Genomic DNA, 22,188 nt, shown 5'->3' with positions numbered 1-22,188 from the left:
TGGGGACTCTGCTTTTCTCTCTCTCCTCCTTGCCTGTGCTCTCTCTCTCAAATAAACAAACAAAACAAAACAAAAACATGAGTTCAAGAAAGGGATAGGGTACAATTGATTATATATACTTGATTTGTCAACTACTTGATAATTTTATTTACAGTTAGTCTTATTAGATAGTTTTTTTCTCCCTCTGTCTCATGAATACATTCCCTTTTGCTTTTTAAGTTGAGATACAATTCCCACAAGGTAAAATTCACCTTGAAAATGTGAAGTTCAGGAATTTTTAGTCATATTTATAAAGTTTTGTAACCCTCCCTACTATCTTAACTCCAGAACCTTTGTTTTAATTGTAAATCTTCTAGGGCTTACTTATCTCTGCTTTTCTTCCCTGATCCCCTTACTCAAAAAAAGAAGGAGAGAGAAGAGGGGACATAAGAGCTCAGAAGTGCAACATAATTTTGAGAACTCATTTCTGAACTGTAAATTCCATGTAGATATTCACAAACATCCTCAGGAACACTAATACAATATTAAAAATTAGGGGTGCCTGGTGGCTCAGTTGGTTGGGTATCCAACTGTTGGTTTGGGTTCATTGTCATTATCTCAGGATCATGGGATGGAGCCCTTTGTGGGGCTGAATATAGAGTCAGCTTGTTCCTCTCCCTCTGCCTCTGCCTCTCTTGCTGTCACACGTGCTCTCACTTCTCTCAAATAAATAAATAAATCTTTAAAAAAAATTAGAGGAGGCATAGAGATCCTCTATGTTAGGAAACATTCTATTGTTTCTCAGTTTGCTGACAATATGGGCTTGTAAAGAGTTGAGTTATTCTTTTCTTTTTCCAAATTTGTAAAAAAACAAAATGAAGAACAAAACAAACAAAACATTTAGAGTTGTTTGAAAGATTAAACAATTTAAATCCACTGTAAAAGAGATGTTTGCATTGACTGGAAACTCATCTCTAGCATTATTACAGTTCTGAAACTCATTTCAAATAACCTAAGTTTTAGAAGTGAAAGGAAACTTTTGTCATATTAGACATAATTCAGGGACTCTTGTTAGTGTCAAGCAGTTCTAACACATATCTTTGTATGGTTAGCATAATGGTTTAGAATATCCTCCCAGGGACATTACTGTCAATTACCAAGGATTATATAGTCAGAGTCCCCACCTTGTATTCCATTTGAATCATACTGTTCTGCATTATTTTAAATGGCCACATTTTTATTTTTATTGAGGGGAAGGCAACTGCAAGGAATGTGGTTATCATGAACTAATCTTACCCTTGGGGTATTTGAGATATTTTCTAACTCTGAGATTGTGATTGCTTTCTGATTGCCATTCTGCTTGAACATGCCTTGCTGCTTAATTATGATGCTCTGTTGCCTTTCTCATGTGACAGACTAGACCAACTGAAGAGTATTTTCAGTGCTCACTATTTAGATTGAAAGAACTGAGAAAGCAGGTGTTTTTATTTTTTTCTTTCCTTCTTAAGCTTTTCCTCTCTCTTTTAGAAAACATTCTCCCCCACACACCCCTTTCTTAAGGTTATTATCCTTGGATCATGTAAGGATGTCTTTGTGGTTTAATTGTCTCCAGATTGAATATTAACACCATATTGATACCTCCCCCAGGGCCTTCTGCTTCCGTCTTTACTCTGGCCAGTTCTTTAGCCATAACACTGGATCTTTATGTCTCACTCCAAATTATTTTCAAGCCTATGTTGAGTGAAAGAATATAGTATCAAAGAAAATGTTTTAATTTAGGGCTTCGTATTTTTGTACATTATATTTGTTTTTAAAAAAGTGTCCCATTGCAGATTGCAAGTATAAATTAGTGTCAGAATTACCATACAAAACTCTCTTGCTAACTTTAATCGGTAATTTCTTAGAGAGCGATAGAAAACATGGTGCTAATGAATAATGTGCCCAGAAGCTCTTATTATAGGGTTGGCATGAATTCCGCTTAATGACAAGCTTTCTCAAGCAGCAGTTGATTTTAAATCCTATTTTTCATTAGCAAAGTATAAAATGTTAATAATACCTTCCATTGTGCTGTTCTTTTGTAGCACAGGAACATGTATCTTCCATGTTCACCAAGACTGTCTTTAAGATCCTGCTAGTAACTTCCTATCTCATAAATAAGATTTGTTCGGGAAATAAAAATGTATGTTTTCCCATTGTTAGCTATATGTTTTTCTAATAATCACATCTGAAGCTTATTATGCAGTAATAGCCTTAAGATATTATTTTTTTTAATGTACTACTGTGGTCTTAATACTAGTTTTTAATCTCTTCTTGTTTCTATGAAGTCTGAATGAGATTTTCAAAATTGAATAATAATTTGATCCGTTAATCTTTTGAAGCTAGTAATTTTATTTTCCTCTCTTTGCAGTCTCTGAGGTTCGCAAATGAATAGAGCTTCATTACTGCAGTCTGCATTTAATAACCATTATCCATTATCTTGTAATTAAGACTCCCTGTAACGAATCATGAGGACAATGCAAAAATACATAGTACATTTCTTTAATGAACTGGAAAATGTTCATCTTGTTCTATTTAGTAATGAGTTGCTGAATAGTCATTAAATCCACTGGAGAATAGAGCTAGATGGATTTTGAAGACTGTCTTGAGTTTGTGGTTAATCTATTAGAATTAAAATTTCATCTTCTATTTTTATCAACAGCTGATTAGAAGTCATTCTGTTTGACCAAATTGATTAGAAGACCATATACAAGGGCAGCTGTTGTTTAATGAAAGTTTTTAATGAAACTGTACCATGGAGACTTGTAATTATAGGCCTTAGAAAAGCTTTGAGTTGCTTTAGACCACAAAAAAGTATTGTGCTAGAGATTTCAGATTAAGAAAATAAAAAAATACAATTGAATAAAATATTATAAATTTATTATTAATGTTAATTTCAGCTAATCACAGTTGAATTCTGATCCATTTAATGTGTTACTTTTGACTTTTCAGGCCTTTTATCTCCTAGTTTCGTCATTTCCTTGAAATTGTGGGCACTGATGGAGGAACATTTATATGGATAGCTATTTTAATTGTGAGATATTTTCTCAGAAGGTTTTTTTCCCAAAGCTGAGCAGAGGTGAGCTTGGTTAATGTTGGATTTACATGAGCCCTGAGGAGAGTTTACAGTGTTCTGTGATATTGATAATTTGAAATCTAGCTTTATTTCTCTAAGGTAATTTTGTTATAGCAGAGGGGTGAGGGAAAGCAATATTAAAATAAGAAGTAAGACAAAAGTGTGTGCCCACTTAGTCCCACTGGAAAATCCATTGTTCTTTTGACAGTTGTAAAATACTAATGTACTTTCTGAAGTATTTTGTATAATTAAAGCTAAGTCTTATTCCTGGATATAAAGAAATAGCTGTATGCCCAAACTGCTGTTTTAATCTCTCATGTGGTTTCTGGCTCTCAGTTATCCTCAGCTGATCCAACAAACACCGCATTTACTGCCTTAAACAGTAATAACAAGTGGTCAGACCTTATGCTCCCTAAGGGACTTTTATAGTCACGTGTTCTAAAATAGACATTGACAACTTCTACCTCTCATGCTCCCTGTCCCTCACAGAGTTTCCTCAGATGTATCCATTCATTATTATTTGGCTGTGTCTCGTACTTTCTGTGCTTTCAGTGCCTCTTCCGATGGTGGTGCTCTTCCTTCTACCCTCTCATCTTTACATTTTATCTCTTCTTCAAGATCTGTGCCAAATTCCATCTGTTCCATGAATCCTTCCTCTATTCTTTTAGCTAAAGTGAATCTGAGCCTTTTCAGTTCTTTTTGACCATGATAGTTACTTGGCATATGTCCCAAACACCTTAAATACCATATATAATTAGTATCTCTACCTGTACCTGATTTATACACAATAAAGTCTCAATATTTAAGAACTTCTGCTGCCAGTCCTGACACATGAAGAGCTTGGAAGTTGTCACTCTTGTCCTTAGAGCAAAAACAAAAATGAACAAAAAAAGATGAATATTTGGAAAATCAATGACTTTTCCCGGACTTATCAAAGAACTTAGATCTCAGGGCAAACTGCCACTTTGAAGTCTGGAGGGATGGTGACTGCTGAGAGTCAACCAAGATCTGCTAGAACCATAAACTGGTAAAAACACTTAAATGATAACTTTAACAACTTGTTGGAGGCCAAGTGTGGTGCCAGCACTTTTGTGGGTTTTACTTCCAGGAACCCTAGGTTCTTACAGTGAAGAGCCAAGATCTTCTCTTGGCTGTGGCAGGGTCGGGAGAAGATAATCTTTGCAAAATATGCACAAAGTGTTTTCCTTAACAAAGGCCTGCTCTCCAGGGCAACAGAATTTGCTGGAATCTTATCCCACCTAGAAGGGCATTTCCCTTTCACTCTTTCAGCCTCATCAAAGTGGGAGAGAAAAGCTAAGACACACTTGTGAAGGTTACAACCTAGAGACATGATGAGTCCACTATGACTGAAGTTTAATAATGGGATTATGAAATACTTGTTCTCCCCTATACATTATCACCATATCAGTTGGACTCCAGTAATCTAGTGGATGACAGTTAACAGAGCTAAAAGATAGAGACTGTCTCTGAAGAGGAAGACCAAGGAAGCCCAGAGTAAGAGGGTGGACAAAAACAAGGGCACTATTGTACTTGAAGACTTAGCACTGGTGACTGCAGCAAATGTAAAACACAGCCTAGTTCCTGACCAGATTAGTGTAAAATCTCACACAAAAGGCCTGTTTACTTCAGTTCCTAATATGTCATGTCTGCTTCCCACAACAAATTATAAGAGATGCTGCAAAGCAAGAGAAAACACAGTCTGTAGAGACAAAACAAGCATCAGAACCAGATTCAGACATGACATAGATGTTGAAATTATCAGAATGAGAAATTTAAAATAATTGTAATTGATAAAGTACTAATTCTAATGGAAAAAAATAGAAATGGAAGAATGATAGGTAATATAAGCAGAGAGAAACTCTAAGAAATATTCAAAAGGAAAAGTAAGAAATCAAAAACTGGAGCATGGGCCTTGATGGGCTCATTAGATTACTGGATAGAATCAATGACCATGAAGATAGAACCAGAAAAACCTCCAAACTGAAACGTAAAGAGATAAAAGGACAAAAAAAAGCAGAACAAAAACTGAGGGACAATTTCAAAAGATGTGATACATGTATTTGGAATAACAGAAGAAGAAAGAGAAAATGGAGCAGACAAGATGTTTGAATTAATGGCCAAGAATTTTCCAAAATTAATGACAGATAACTAAACCATGGATCCAGGAAGCTCAGAGAACACCACAGGATAAATATGAAAAAACAAACAAACAAAACAAAAAACAAAAAAAAAAAACTACACCTAAATATATCATAATCAACCTAGAGGAAACCAAAGACAAATAGAAAATCTTGAAAAAAGCCAGAGAAAGAAAACATCTTACCTATAGAAGAAAAATAATTACAGCAGACTTCTTATTGAAAACCATGTCAGCAAGAAGTGGATAAAATGAAGCACTAAGTGTTCAAAGAAAAAACACCCAAGCAAAAAATCTATATCCAGTGAAATTATCCTTCAAAAGTGAAAGAGCTCAGACATATATAACTGAGGGAATTCACTGCCAGCAGTCCTGTGTTGTAAGAAATGTTCAAGGAGAAGGAAAATAATATACATCAGAAACTCTGATCTACATTGAAAAAGGAAGAATATCAGAGAAGGAATACATGAAAAATAAAAAATCACTTTTCTTTCCCAATTGATGTAAAAGGTAACTGTTAAAAATAGTAGTAACAATGCACATGAATGGGATAAGAGGGAGGAATTAGGAATACTTTGTTAAAAGATATCTCCAATACCTATGTAGCAGTATAGTATTATACTATAATTTGCTAAAAATTTGCTAAAATTTGCTAAATTTTAAATTTGCTAAAAATATATTCTGAAAACTCCAGGACAACCACTAAAAAAATGTACAAAAGGAAGTGTAATTGATATGCTGAGAGGAGATAAAATGGAACCATAGAAAATGTTCAATTAAAACCAGGGAAGGCAGAAAAAGAGGTGTAAAAATTAATTAAAGAAAAAAAAAAGACAAAAAGCCCTATTTCAGTGAATGTCCTCAGACTACTTGAGTAGTCTGCTGGGTTTTTTTGTTTTTGTTTTTGAAGTTTTCTATAAATATCAGTTTGATCATAATTGATGATTGATGATGCTATTCAATTTGAATGTATCTGCTCATATTCTATATGTTTATCAATTACTGAAAGAAGGGTTTTGAAGTCTCCAGCTATAATAGTAGATTTGTCTATTTCACTTCAATTCTGTCAGATTTTGCCTCATGTATTTTTGATGCTCCATTATTAGGTGCATACATGTTTAGGATTGCTATGTCTCCTTGGAGAAATAACCCCTTTATCATTATGTCATACCCTTTTTTATCCCTGTAATTTTCCTTTTTCTGAAGTCTGCTTTGCCTGAAATTAATATGGGTACTCTACTCTGATTAATTCTATATATATTTTATATATTTTTCCATCCCTTTATTTTTAACCTTCCGGATCTTTATGTTTAAAGTAGATTTCTTAGAGACAACATACATTATTTTTTGTCAGTCTCTGATTTTAACTGGTGCATTTAGACCACTAACATTTAAAGTGATTGTTTATTTACTTGGATTACTATCTGCAAGGTGATGGCCTGCCCAGATGGCTCAGCGGTTTGGCGCCACCTTCAGCCCAGGGCGTGATCCTGGAGCCCCGGGATTGAGTCCCATGTCGGGTCCCTGCATGGAGCCTGTTTCTCCCTCTGTCTGTGTCTCTGCCTTTCTCTCTCCATGTCTTTCATGAATAAATAAAATCTTAAAAAAAAAAAATATCTGCGAGGATAAATAGTCCAAATAAGCCTGTATCTATTAAGGAAGTTATTTTAATTTTAATTTGATTTATTTTATAAATATTATATATAATAAATACATAAGCATATATTTATACAAACTATTATAAAACTATTTTAATTCTAAAATATTGTAAAATAAATTTCTTATTTATTTAATAATTTAATAAGTTACTACGGAAAGATTAAAAGATTAAAACCTTCCAATAGGGAAAGCAGTGGCTAAAGGTGGTTTCACTGATGAATTCTACTGAACATTTAAGGAAGAAATAATACCAATTATCTGTCTCTTCTAGAAAATTGAAGGATAGTGCTCACTCTGTGAGGCCATCGTTACCCCAATACCAAAGCCACATAAAGACATTGCAAGAAAGGAAAATTATAGATCAGTATCACCCATGACATGGATGCAAAAACAGTCCTCAACAATGTATTAGCAAAATGAGTTCAACAATGTATAAAAAGTATTATATGCCACAACCAAGGGGGATTTACTCCAGGTATGCAAGGCTGGGTCAGTGTAATGTAATCCAGCATATCAGTACACTATAGAGGAAAAATCATATGGTCATATCAAATGATACAGATGAGGCATCTAACATATTTATAATATATATTTATAATAAAAGCTCTCAGGCACCTAGGTGGCTCAGTGGTTGAGTGTCTGCCTTTGGCTCAGGTTGTGATCCCGGGATCAAGTCCAGCATTGGGCTCCCCACAGGGAGCCTACCTCTCCCTCTGCCTATGTCTCTGCCTCTGTGTGTGAGTGTGTATCTCATGAATAAATAAATAAAATATTTTTTAAAATAAAATAAATAAATAAAAGCTCTCAGCAAACCAGGAATACTAGGGAACATTCTAAGCTTGATAAAGAACACCTACAAACAAACTTTAGTTAACACACTTATGAGAAACAACACTATTCCCCAAAAGTCTCCCTAAGAATAAAGCAAGAATAAGTTCCTATTCAGCATTGTACTGGAAAGTCCTAGCTAGTGCAAGAAGACAAGAGAAAGAATTTAGATAAACACAAATTGGTAAGTGTGGTAGGCTAATAATGACTCCCAGAGATACATCCACATCCTAACCCCCAGAACCTGTGAATATTGCCTTATTTGGAGAAAAGGGTCTTTGCAGACATGATTAAATTAAGGATCTTGAGATGAAATGACTATTCTGGATTTTCCAGGCAGGACATAAATGCCATCACAAACGTTATTATCAGCGAGAGGCAAAGAAAGATTATATCTAAAAGAGAAGGCTATGTGAAGATGGAGGCAGAGGTGGGAGTGATGCAGCCAAGGAATGCTGGCAGCTCTAAGAAGCTGGATGAGTTAGGGAACAGATTTTCCCTAGGCCCTCCACAAGATGTGCAGCTCTGCTGACAACTTGATTTTGGACTTCTGCCCTACAAAACTGTGAGAAAATTTTCTATTGCTTTAAGATACCGAGTTTGTTATAATTTGTTACAACAACCAAGAAATTAGTATAGGAAGAATGATATAAGAGTGTCTTTGCTCATAGATCACATGATTGTCTGTGGAGAAAATCCTCCCAAACCAACAAACTCTTGAAAACTACTGAGTGAGTTTACCAAGGTTGCATGACACAAGGTTAATATAAAAAGTCTATTGCTTTCCTGTCTACCAGCAGTGTGAACAATTGGAATTTAAAATTAAAAAAAAAAAAAACTATCATTTAAAACAGCAATCCATAAATTGAATACTTGGGTATAATCTAACAAAAATATGCTTGTAATCTATATGTACACTTATTAGGTTGGATAAGATCCAAACACTGACAACACCAATTACTAGTAAAGATATAGAGCATCAGGAACTCTCATTCACTGCTCTTGGGAATGCAAGATGATACAGCTACTTTGGAAGATAATTTGGCAGTTTCTTTCAAAGCAAAATATGGTCTTACCATATAATCTCGCAATTGCCCCTCTCAGTATTTGTCCAACTGATTTGAAGATTTATGTCCACACAAAATCCTGCATATGAATGTTTGTAGCAGCTTTATTCATAAGTGCTAAAACTGAAGAAACCAAGATATCCTTTAAAAGGTGAATTGATAAATTGTGGTACATCCATTCAATGGAATATTATTTATCAATTTAAAAAATGAAGCCATGAAAAGACATGAGTAAACCTTGAATGCACATTGCTAAGTGAAAAGCCAGTCTGAAAGGCTGTATGATTCCCATACATGACATCCTGGAAAAGGCAAAACTGTCGTGATAGTAAAACGATCAGTGGTTGTCAGTATGAGTTGGAGAAGATGAAAATGTGGAGCACGGGGCTTTTTAGAGTGGTGAAAGTGATCTGTGTGATCCTGTAAGGATGCGTGTGTGACACTGTACATTTGTCAGAAGTACTAGAAACTCCACAAAGAGTGAACCTTAATATATGCACATTTTTTAAAAAATCACTTACGTAATCAGGGCGTTCCAGGATCGGATGTGGACTGTGAGCAAAGAATCTAGCTGTATTACAAATATACGAAACAGCCTCCCTGAAGGAAGTAGAAAAAAGGTGATGACCTACATAATATTATAAATAAAGGTGGGCTGTAAAGCTAAAGACACAGGAAAGTGCACATTAACACTGCATAGTAGTTAATAAAGTTGTTTCCCATGGTGTAGGTTAACAGTTCTGGTAGCAGTATATGTGGATACTGGATGTGAACAATTAAATAAATGGGTGACAGATGGTAGGTACTAGGTTTCTCACTGTTGAAGTGGGAGTTTACAGATGAAGGGGAGAGAGGGCCAGGATGATCCATGTGGTAATGGGTCAGAGTTGGAGTTGTCAGTATTATGGATGTTTAGTTTAATATAGATACAGATTGTTAAATATGGAATTATTAAAAGATACGTATATATAAATGGGTTAGTATACACACATAGATTTCCTTTTGAGGCAACAGAGACAGCCAGAAATAAGACCCTGTAGTAGCAATGAGTACCCCTCCACCAAGATTTTGGATTCAAATACCATTCTCTAAAAAAAAAAAAAAAGAAAAGAAAACAAATACAATTCTGTAATAAAAGGAACTAGGGCTCTTTGGAGAAATGGCTTATTCTGGGACTGGGGCAGAAAACATAAAAGATAAACCTGGAACATTTGGCAATACCAGAGGAAGTGCTAAAAAAAAAACAAAAATTCTACATGATGGAGGTGTGTCTTAGGAATATAGGAAGCAGCTGAAAGAACTCCCAGTGGCCAAAGGTAGAACCATTTGAGCAATGAAATTGAGCAATGAAATAAAGTAATATTGGATTATAAACTCAAGTATAAAATAAATGTCTTTGAGTCTGTACTGATTTAAATGACTGTAAATAAGTATGAGAGGAGACAAATCTCCCACGCAAAAAAAGTCCACATAATTTATGTAGTTATTCCCCCCAAAGGTGTTAAATTATAATTCCTCATTCCTTAAGCATAGAATACACATAAGGGCTTCTTTCCAGGGGTACAGTATGGAAAATAGGGAAAAGAGAGTGACTTTGCAATGAAGAAACCTGACAAAAACTACCTCCTGAGTGATTACAGTCAACATCAACAGTGGTAAACCATGCTGATGGCAGGTACACATGATTTGATATGATGAGAATGTCACTTTACCTCTATGGTCTTCCTCCCCAGAAACCCATAACCCCAATTTAATCATGAAAGAAGTGTCAGATAAGTCCTAGTTGAGGGAAATTTTACAAAATACCTGACCAGTACTCCTCAAAACTGTTAAGGTCATCAAAATAAGGCAAATCCAAGAAGAACTGGAAACTATCACGGCCAAGAAGAACCCATGGTGATATGATAAATGGTATTTCATAGTATCCTGGATGTATGGATTTGGGTTAGTAGTAATATATCTATGTTGGTTCATTAATTATAACAAATGTACCATACTGATAAAAGTTGTTAATTACAGGGGGAAACTGGGTGTGGGATATATGGAAGTTCTCTGTACTGGCTTGATAATGTTTCTGTAGCTTTAGATCTGTTCTAAAATTTAAAATTTATTTAAAAACAAATAGAATGATATATTCTTGTGAGTCACCTGTCCAGTTTTGTTACCTGAACTGGAATGAAAGTCAAAACTATCTTCCCTTTCTCATTAGTCAGTTAAAGATGGGAAATACTGTAGTTTGCTATTTCTTGGTAGCTGTAGCCATCCGTCAATTCATCTATCCATCCGTCTATCCATTCAAAATTCATTAATGAGCTTTGCATGTGTGTCATGCTCTGGGGATTCAGAGTGCATAGAAAGAAAGCTATAGCACCTGCCCTCTAATGTGCTTAAAATGCAATCAAGAAAGGGAGACAAACACGCAATGTGTAGGCCACTGTTACTACTCCTGGGCTCTTGTTGCTATTATGGTAGGTGTTCTGCTTTGCTCCTCCCAAATATGTTAGGAGGAGAATCCCTCCCTTATCCTAACTCTAGACTCTTTCAAAGGAGTTTGGCTCTTTTGGTTAACTTTAAACTGTGATTTTTAAGTGACCATACCATTTTTTTAGGCCTCCAAATGTGGTCGTGGACTTGTAATAATCTTCTCTTCTACGATGCTTGAAAGAATTTGGATGCTATCCAGTGTTGTACCCGAAAGCTTTCTGGTGGTTCAGAAGACAATGTCTTGGTCTCATTTTGAATTCTTTGGGGTTGTTCCTCTCACCTCTTACGTCTATTTGGAGGTTCTACTGTCTTCCCCTTGATTTCTTATTTCTGGTGTCATAGGGACTAGACATTGGTTCTATGGTCCTATTCATTTGTTCACCTATTATTAAACTTAGCATATGCCTAGTTTAGGGCTTTCATACTGGCTGTTTCTCTGCTTGTGATGTTCTTTTCACAGATTCCTTTCATTCACTCTTTATTTGAATTTCACTCTTGAGAGATGCCTTTATGATAACTCTGTATAAATATAGCTACCTCTCCCCAATTCCATCACTTTCTACCTCATTACAATGCTTTTTTTTTTCATAACACTTATCTCCACCTGACATTTATTATATATTTACTTGCTTATTGTCTTTCTCTTCTAGAAAATCTGCTCACAATGGTAGGAACTTTATTGTTTAGTGGTCTCAGCATCTACGACAGTCTAGAACATAGCAAGCACTCAGTGAATATTTGGTAGATAAATGTGTGCATGACAGATCATTCTTCCAGTGGGCCTACAGACCTCCTTGCCTCAAAAAAAGCTTCTGATGACCTGCTTTCATTAATCAGAATTTCTACCATGTTTTTACAGATTGAAACCCTGCCTAGGTCCTTGATCCATTTATATTTGTAAATGCTTGAGAGTTTTCAAAGTGCTTTCACCTAGATTGTTGCTTTTAATTTCTTGTATGAATTAAAACTATGAATTAACTAAGAATTTTCTGATGTATTTTACAAACATGACAGTTTGGGAGATGAAATCAGATCTTCTGACTTCTGGCTCATCAAGTGATTACCCAGGATTTATGTTTCATCTCCACCTGTACTTTTGAGGGGCTTTTGAGGGCAAGGGCTTAAATTATTTGTTTTATTTTCCATTGTGCCTTAAACACATTGTGTTTACATAAAGGTGTGTTGATTTAAACCCTTCCATCCACAGAATAGTTGTGGAAATATCCTTTCCATTTGCAACTAAAGTGGAAAATTTTAGCCACTTCTTTCCTCTGCTTCTATTGACTTTGATGGACCTTGGGAGAATCTCAGAGATTAGCATTACCTATGGTTCCACAGAATCAGTGGGTTAGGGCTGTGAATTGCATAGAAATCACTTTGGAACCTTGTTAATATTCAGATTCTGGTTCAGTCGATCTAGTATAGGACCCAAAAGACTGCATTTTTAGCAAGCACCCTCGTGGTACCCATGCTACTCATCTGTAGAGCACATGTTGAATATTTCAGGGGTTAGTAACCACATAAAAGCTGGAATCTCTATTTGGCTACCTGACTTTGTGACCCTAGGTGAGTTTCTTGGAGACAGTACAGCATATTGGTTAAGCTATATTTCTTTGGTTAGAATTCTACGTCCCTACCTTACTATGACTCCGAGCGGGTTATTTAACTTTTCTGTATCTCAATTTCATCTTTTTAAAATAGGGATCATATTAGTACTTATACAGTTATGAGGAATGACTGAGTTATTACTTGTGAACCTAGAATAGAAGATAGCGCATAGCACACAGTGAATCTTAACTGTTACTATCATTTCTTTGTCTCCTTGTGCGATTCTGTTAAATTACATCAGTAGGTTTAAGATAAATCTGAGAGACAGAAAATTGTTTAAAGTATTTGTAGGATGAAATTCCTAATCTCATTGGGAAGACAGTGCTTTCATTAATGAACAGTGCAGTACAAATCAGCTGGTGTTGGTTCTTCTTGTTATCATAGCTGTGTACTTCCTATCAAGTATGGGAAAATGAGTAGGCACTCCAGTTTTGTAGTGTTGTAATATATGATATTAAGCATAGAGCATGAAATTGTTTTTATTCATCTCAGTTATGCATTAAATAAGCCAACTTGATTTTAATTGATGATTTGGAAATATGGAGGCAGGGGCCCCAAGAATCAGTGAGAACCCAACTGGTACTTCATGTCATTCATGTAACAATTGGGGGATGGAAAGTATAGACAGAATTATTTTAAAGAGAGGTTTTGTTTCTCATTTTTCAAATAACTAATGAAAAATAAAGTGTTCCTCTGGAAAAAAATTTACATAGCCCACTTCTTTCACTGACTAAAAAGTGTAAAAATAAGTTTTTCATTAACACAGAGTTTTTTTTTTTTCCTTTTGTTTTAGGATCAGATTTTATTAAGACCTCTACTGGAAAAGAAACAGTAAATGCCACTTTCCCAGTAGCTATAGTAATGCTACGGGCCATTAGAGATTTCTTCTGGAAAACTGGAAACAAGGTATATTATTGCCAGCAAATCTTTCTTCAGAGTAAAGATAATGTTATTTATAATACTAGTTACAGCCACAGAAACTGTCTTTATATGCAGAAGGTGTGAATGAGTTACCTTTATGAAGATAAATGTTTAATTTACCTTTCATTACAAAAGAACACATTCATGGAGAAAAATGTGCGATTAACAGAAAGTGAGTGTGAGTGTGGGAGTAAGTCTGTGTGATCAAGATGTAAACTCACTTTATGTCCTTTTATTAACTGAAGACAATTTTATCACTGACAAGAGATTCCTAAATGGGTTCTTTAACGAACTAATTCTGCTACAACACAGGCTTTCTGGTAAGGCGTTGGCCAGCGAAAACAGGTTAATGCAGAAATTAAACTTCCTTGAGGAATGGAAAGAATTGCAGAGTAACATTTATTGAATGATAAGCTGTGGTGGTGATATGAAAAGTATGCAATATAATGGGAAATAATCTTTTCCTGTCATTATTGAAGGACACACATAAATTGGTTTTTCTGTTGGGAAACCCCCGGTCCAGAAAAACTTATTACTTTTAATAATATGAGGTGAAGAGAAAATTCTCGAGGAGATGAACTTATTAAACAAAATAATGAAATGCTGTGAAACAGCAGGGAAAAGGTAGCTAGACGTTATATAGCTCTTGAATTAAATATCCATTTTTGCGTTTTATGGCAGTTGGATGTGCTCTTTGGAAGACTGTTAAGCTGAGGAGGGTATGTGCTAGCTTTTGTCAGCTTTTCGAAAAATAATACATATTTTTTTGAAACATATGATGTTAAAAAGAAAAATGCGTATGAGGTGTTTTTTAAAATGAGTTTGGATTTTCCTTTTCACTTCAAGTTGCTTGTTTAGCTGCAAATTATCTCAAAGGATTTTTTTTTTTTACATCATTGGAGAGAAAGGTAGTTTGTTTTTCTTTTTGTTGTTGTTTTTTTAATGAAACTGTGCCTTCCTCAGAAGACATCTTTTAAAACCAATCTATGGATTTCTGTCAAATGGAAACCCAAAAAAGACCTTTAATCCTATGCCAGCTAGATGTGATGACTTTATATGTGACTATACCTTTGGTTCATTTTTGGAAGTATTTTAGAGTGTACTGGGTTCGAGAGGAAATGAACTCCTTCCAGAATTTTCTCCTTCAGAATAACTTCATATCTTTAAAAAAGTACAAATAGGAAAGATAGTTACTGTGACCTTACATATGGCAGTTGACTCAATTTGAGTAACCTCTAGTTTGGTAGCTTTTCTGCACTGATCCAAATTAAAAAAAAGAAAGAAAGAAAGAAAGAAATGTTTAGCTATAAAAAAGAAAACTCTGTCTTTGGTCCTGCCAGCTGAGACCACCACCATTCATTTAGACCAGTGGTTCTTATTTACCATCAAAGTACAACAAAATAAGTGTGAAGCTTTTTATGCTTATAGGTTCCTGGGCCCTTGTCCCTAGCACTTCTGGATGAGGAGTAATCCTTAGACATCTATATGTTTCATAAGCTCTATAGTCGGGATTAAAATCCACAATTGGACACCTAACCCTGCTGTGTTCTCAACAGACATTTGAGTAGCTAAGTATGTGTCATGTTAACCTATGTTAACAGAGATACAAAATGAACAAGTCCCTTTCCAGGAGAGCTTGTAGACAATAAGCAAAGAATTTCAATAAAAGTTTTAAGTGCTCAATATTCTAGGCTAGAGTAAGAAGGGACTCTGCTGGCTTTCATTACTTCTTTTTAATTGTATTGACCCTTTCCTCGGCTAATAAACAAAGTTTATCCCAGTTTTATTAAGAAACAGATACAAGTCAAATCATATTCATATTCATCTTAATCACGTTTGATTTCACATAGTGAAGATCTGTATATGTATCTGCAAATCAGGTGCATCCTTTCAGGTTGTTGACGAGTTGCCTGGGCAGCCCTTAGACTGTAAACTTTCTACATCATTGATTTAAGGGGTGTTTTAAAATGTGATGGGCCGTCTTCCAGACCATGATTAGTGTCACTCTGAGCAGCAGAGGTTTAATATTTCATAACTGATTTCATTGCAGATTTATGTTTTCCATATTCTCTCCCTTAAAAAAAAGGATAAACTTATGCTAGAACCTCTCTTTAGAAACACTGCCAAACAGACTTGCTGACACAACTGAACTGTATAGAAAAATCTATATGCAGCTGCCTAATTGACAGAAATGCTCTTATGATTAACATGTATGCTAATATCAGCTAATTGATTTGGGGGGCCTTTTCTCAATAAATAATCTCATCCTCTTTATCTTCCCCACTTGCCCCATGTCTCTGCACTCTTTCAGAGCCACTTGGACTCCAGGGTAATAGGCAGATAGGGTTAGGATCAGTGTAATAGCTGCAATGGATCAGTGTACAGTGGCAATGTATGACTGAGGCAGGGAAACTAGTAAGGAGACCCACCGATCTTAGAACTAATGAGGGTCTAAACTAAAACAGCAGAAGTGAGAGTACAGAGGAAGTATGGATAGGAGGAGGGAGATACAGAAGTTAAAGAGGGAAGATTGGTAGGACTTGACCTTTGATTGATTGGGTGTGGTGTGGTGTGGTGTAGTGTGGTGTGGTGGGGAAAATGGTGGAATCCAGGTTAACTGTGAGATTTCTAGCTTAGGTTAATTATGGGACCATTCATGTATTGTCTCCCTTCTCTAGCATTCTTTTAGCAACTAACCCCGTGTTGGTGCTACCTATCGAATCAATGGCTCTTTGTGTTCAAATGCCTGAGCTTTAGTACTTGGGCTATGCAGTGTTTTCTTGATTGTTCTTGTCTGTAGATTCTCTACTCTACTGGTTTCAGGTTCTTGAGACAAGTAAATCTAGATAAGCAGGTTTTACTGTTTATAGAATACATTTATCCATTTCTAATGGACTCAGGGACATCATTTGTAAACATCAGATATTGGCTGAGTCGTGCTGTTTTATGTTCACCTTCAAAGACTACTGAACTGTGAAGAGCTCCTACACTCTTTCTACTGTGCTTATTTAACTGGTCTGGCTGCTTTACAGAACTCTTGCTACTGACGACTTAGAAAAAAGTCCCTACACTTCAGTTGATGAAAATAACTGCCAGTGCTCCTTCCTGATTGCTGCCACTTTGGTTACTGTGGCCTCACTGATTCTCTCCTCTTATTTTGAATACGTGTATGTGTTTTTTTCACCTCTGAAGGAAGGGCTGAAAGGCAACTAGACTGGCTGAATTGTAGAAATGTAGAATGAATGGGCTTTGGTGGTATCTGTTTTCCTTATTTATTGACACCTCTCTTGTTTATCCCCGGTTCACAGCTATAGTCTAGATGGTTGAGGTTTATGACTTTCCAATAAACGCAATGTTAATGAGGGTTATTAACGCTCATTAGTGTCTCCTCAGAAGCAGTGACATTCTTCGCATTAATCTTGGAAAAGTCATTTTGTAGTGTGAATGGGTGTGAGTCAGTGATCTGAGCTCTTTTGCTGGGTGAAGTGAAATAGACTTAATAAGAGAGAAAGAGAATTGAGACCCTGTATTAATGCAGTACCATTTTTTTATTGTTGTTAAAGATTTTATTTACTTAGTTTTGAGAGAGAGAACACATGCCTGAGAGCCAGCATGTGCAGGGGGAGGAGCTGAGGGAGAGAATCTCCAGCAGACTCTGTGCTGAGTGTGGAGCCTGACAAGGGGCCCAAATCCCAGGACTCTGAGATCATGACCTGAGCAGAAACCAAGAGTCCGGAGCTGAAACCAACTGAGCCAACCAGGCACCCCCATGCAGTATCATTTTTTAAAGCACTCCAGGAACAATAAACATTGTTCTCTTTCCCACCTTCCTTTGTAGATAGGCTTTAAACCAGCAGGAGGCATCCGCAGTGCAAAGGATTCCCTTGCTTGGCTCTCCCTCATAAAAGAAGAGCTGGGAGATGAATGGCTGACGCCAGAACTCTTTCGAATAGGTGCCAGTACCCTGCTTTCAGACATCGAGAGGCAGGTATGTAATAATCTATTGCCTTTGGGACAAATTGACAAGTGTGTTTTTGAGAGAGAAATGAAAAATCCCCTGCTGGGCTATGAGACCTAGAGAAAAAAATTCATCTGATTTACCTCATTGCCTCCAAACTTCTGCTTTCTTTCAAGCAAACCTCCACCTGAAGTAGGTTGAATGGAGAGTCTGCTGAAATGCGTAATAATGTGGGGCTTTATAATGAAACATTAAAGTTATTAATATTTAGTAGTATAATAATTAATATGTATGTGATATAGAATACTTATTAATTAACTAAATTCTGATTTACCTTACAGATTTACCATCACGTGACTGGAAGATATGCAGCCTATCACGATCTTGCAATGTGTTAAATCACTGACCAATTCCAGAAGAGCTCTTTAGATCAGTGTTTAGAATGTGTTTTTCTATGTGATTGCTAAAATTGTTTAATTAAAATATGAGGGGACTTTTTTTTCCCTTAAAACTTTCACTGAATTTAATTCAAAGAATAAAAGAAAAAAACAACTAACCCATACATAGTATTCTTTTCAGGCACTTTTGAAATGGTCCTAATTACTTGAAAATCTGTATGGTTAATTTTGTGAAGATTTTTCCCTTAAAAATTCTGAGTAAAATATTAATGATGGCTTTGACAACGTTAAATTCTAAGGAAAAAAAAAAGTTAAACTGCCCAAGAAATGTGCCTTAGCAAAAGAAAACGCAGCCTCCCTGAGCTGCTGGCCCTACTCTAATGACTTCAGGAGTCACTGACTTGGCACTAATTTCCTGCAATGAAAATCTGTCTTTAATTTTTGCAACAGATATGCTCTTATATTAATTGTTTCACTAATGAAACTTATGTTGTTGTTATAGGATATTATGGACATTGCATTTTTAAATATAAAAATCCCTGTAGTTATTTTTTTGGAAAAAAAACACTTTAAATCGTAACAACACCTACTGAAAAATTAATCCATTAAACATATAAAGAGGTTTTAATTAATGACTTTTTGAAGTCACACCTTCTAGTAGAGTCTTTGCATATGTATATCGGAAGGCACCTCAGTAAGAGCATTAATGAATACAACTTATGTAGATATGCTGAAACTTCAGATTTTTCTGGCATAACGAATAAGGGAAAGAAATAGCAGACACTAACATAGCACTTAATATGTCCTAAGCTCTTCACATCAATCAATGTATTTGAACCCTGTAACAGTCAGTACTGGTATTATCATTCTTTTATACAGATGAGGGCCTGAGGCCAGAAAGCTGAAGCAACTTGTCAAAGATCACAGAGCCCCCCATTGGCAGAGTCAAGAATCAAGCCCAGGCCGACAGCCTGGCTCCTGGGTGTCAGTCACCCTGGGTGTGCACCACTGCCCCTCAGCACCCATAGGCACAGCATCAGAGTTCACTGTCTGCTCTGGAGAATGGGCATCTGCTTTGTTGTCTACTCTTCCCTTGCTCTGTCTGTCCCTCCAAGCTTTCCACGTCTACCATTTTTGCTTCCTAGCACCTCTCCCGCACGATTGAACCTATTAAGTTTCGGAGAGAGTCTTTTATCCTCCTTGAACAAGTCTCCAGCTACTCCTCAGTGGGAAACCTCAGACTGGGCATCCGTTTTGGTTTCACCTTCTGATAGTGGAAGCCCAGCCAGCCTCTTCCTCTTTCTAACCCTCTGACCTTGCTTCAGTCAGTTCACCTCTCTGGACCTTAGCTTCTTTATCTGTAAAAGAGAAAGATTGGGCAGGCAATATCAAGGTTCTTTGAGACCTAAAATCATATTGCCCTAAGGATAATTATAACAAATGCTAGAAAATGTTTTACAGCTATAAAGAGAAAACACTTTTGTAGCAATCTAAATTAGAATGTGCCTCTTGGGAATCAATTAGGCAAGTCCCCAAAGCACCTCTCCAACTGGAAATGAAATGACTAAAAAAGAAGGGAGGAGAAATCTTGCTTTCCCCCATTCCCTTAGCAGAAGGCTGTCCCTTGACTTACACCTTTGGATATGGTCAGTAGCTCTGAATGCCATATCCACCTTCATAACAACGCCAGCCCAGGTGCCCACAGCACAATGGCCAGTCACCTTTAGAGAAGTAACTTTGCAGAAAAATAATTACATTCTATCACCTTTGAAACTATTCCAATTTCACAGGGGTTTCTGTTTTCTTCCCATTAAACCCAGCTGGTCATTTTAGTTGATCAAGTGAACAGGCATCATTATCTTCAATTCTAATTTATATGAGGCATCCACTGAAATTGACCCCTGCGGACAATTATAGATTCACATAGGAAATTAAGACTGTGAGTCCCTCAAACCTATTAAAGGCTGATGAGCATGGCCTGATCTGAAGGTGTGTAATCTTATATTTTGGGGGACAATTTAGTCTAAGGACTGTCAGGCTCTTCATCAGGAATGTCTGCCCCTTACCTGGCTCTTGAAATCAAATGTAACACAGATGACTTTAATAGGAAGAGCCTAGTAAATGTTGATTGCTATGAAAACATAAGAGGAAGAGGTCATTTTCGAGGTGACTGTGATTTACTACAAGCAGATTTGTGTACTTGAGAACATAGGGAGCAGATGCTTTATATGATCAGAAAATGAGGATTGTGTCCTGTGTTTAAAGCTTCTATATTAATAAAGCAACCCCCCACCCCAGTTGTCCCAGTTGCTCAATAAAGCATATTAGGCCTTAAAGTTACTTTATAAACAACAAATCAGATAATTTGGGGGCTTAAAAAGCCTTTAGAGGATGTGTATTTCTAACTATCATTTTTTTTATGTAAGAAAAGAAACTGAACGTGGGGAAGTCATTTATGTAAGACCATGTAAAAAGTGAGAGCTGTGACTATGGGAGAGCCAGATTCCAGAAGGTAAAAGAAACAATGAAAACAGGAACACGCATAAATGGCAACTGCTTATAAAGCCGTAAGTCAACCCACACTCGGAGCTTCACCTCTGTACGTGAGCTTGGTGGTGCCTGATGGTGTAGCCCCTTTAGGCCTCTCTGTTCCAAGATACTGGACTCTGAATAATCATTGTGTCTGTCATTGGAACACGTCATGCATCACTGAAACCAGAACTTAGGCCCGTATTTTGGCCGTGAAATATTTTACAAGACATAGCCAGGGCTTTAGAATCGAAAGTTTCTTTCTTATTTATACATTCTACCACACCTAACATTATGTTGGTCAGCATGTAAAATTCAGACTTTCAGAAGACTCACTTTTGCCTCTTAAGAGTCTTCTGGGGGCGCCTGGGTGGCATCTGACTTGGTTTCGGCTCAGTCGTGATCTCTGGGTTGTGGGGTCTAGCCCCGCTTCACGTTGGGCTCTGTGCTCAGCACAGTCTGCTTCTCCCTCTCCCTCTGCTCCACACCCCCATATGCTGTCTCTCAAATAAATAAAATTAAAAAAAAAAAAGTCTTCTTAATGGTGTTTTGAAGACCAACCATCTAAATCTAGCCCAGGTGATGGTGTGGTGTATGCCATCTACTTTCTGAATTTTGGGTGACCTCAAAAACTGAAAAAAAATAAAAAAAAGTTGAATGTTGCTTTATTGTGTTTATTATTTTTTTTAAGGACAAAAATGAGAAGGGGCTTGTTTGGATTCTGGTTTGTCTACAAATGAAGAGAAAATGACTAGTGCAATCACAAAACAATTTCATAATTACAGTATCTTTGCCTCATTCTAGATTATTTCAGTGCTAACAGGAAATTTAGGCAAATTAGTTTGCATGAAAAATAGCTTCTAAGGAGACCTGTATAAAAGCAGGAACTGTTAGAAATTCTATCTGGAAGTCATTCTCTGTGCTCAGGGCACAATAGTCTCTGTCTTGATGGAGCAGAATGGTTTGCTAGGCCATAGGTAGATGTCTCCCATAAACTACATCTAGAGAAACCAAATCAGTTTCATTCGAAAAAACAACTTACACTTCTAGTGCAGAGAAAAACCAGTATTAATTTTTCTTCTACAAACCAGATAATTTTTTGACACAATATAAATAGGGCCAGAGTGGAGATAGAAGAAAGAATTTGAATAGATCATACTTTCAAAGGAAATGAAGCATTATGGCCATTTTGGCACTAAGAAAAAGGTATGAGGTGAAATCAATTTCTACATTTGCTTTCCTGATCATGCTCAAGAGTCTTGCCTCCCAAAGGAAAATATGTATTTTATAACCACCACCAAATGATCCTTTCCAGAAATGACCACAGGTAACATCTGGCCAATATATAAAATATGTAGTAAAAATAATCATTTTTAATTAACTAAAACCTGCTCAGGAGAGAGAGTCAGTGGAATATCCATCTGGTCAATTCTTATTTAATAGGGCAAATGAGGATCAGAATGTTTAATGCAATACTTAGTGACCTT

General features: G+C 36.4%; 1 protein-coding gene across 2 annotated transcripts in view; it reads left to right on the top strand.

Moving 5' to 3' along the window:
• DERA (deoxyribose-phosphate aldolase) overlaps positions 1–18,330 on the top strand; it is a 117,059-nt gene extending 98,729 nt beyond the window's left edge. For both annotated transcript variants that reach the window (XM_025455214.3, XM_025455215.3), the window contains 3 exons: positions 13,689–13,801; positions 17,655–17,804; positions 18,116–18,330. In XM_025455214.3, coding sequence (XP_025310999.1) covers positions 13,689–13,801; positions 17,655–17,804; positions 18,116–18,172 — 320 coding nt within the window. In that variant the 3' untranslated portion in view covers positions 18,173–18,330. The remainder of the gene's footprint in view (positions 1–13,688; positions 13,802–17,654; positions 17,805–18,115) is intronic.
• Positions 18,331–22,188: the final 3,858 nt, after the last annotated feature.

The sequence above is a fragment of the Canis lupus genome, chromosome 27 (assembly GCF_003254725.2).
Source record: "Canis lupus dingo isolate Sandy chromosome 27, ASM325472v2, whole genome shotgun sequence".
NCBI classification, from domain to species: Eukaryota; Metazoa; Chordata; class Mammalia; order Carnivora; family Canidae; genus Canis; species Canis lupus.
The sequence above is the reverse complement of the archived record's forward strand: the minus strand, read 5'-3'. Positions and strand labels throughout refer to the sequence as shown.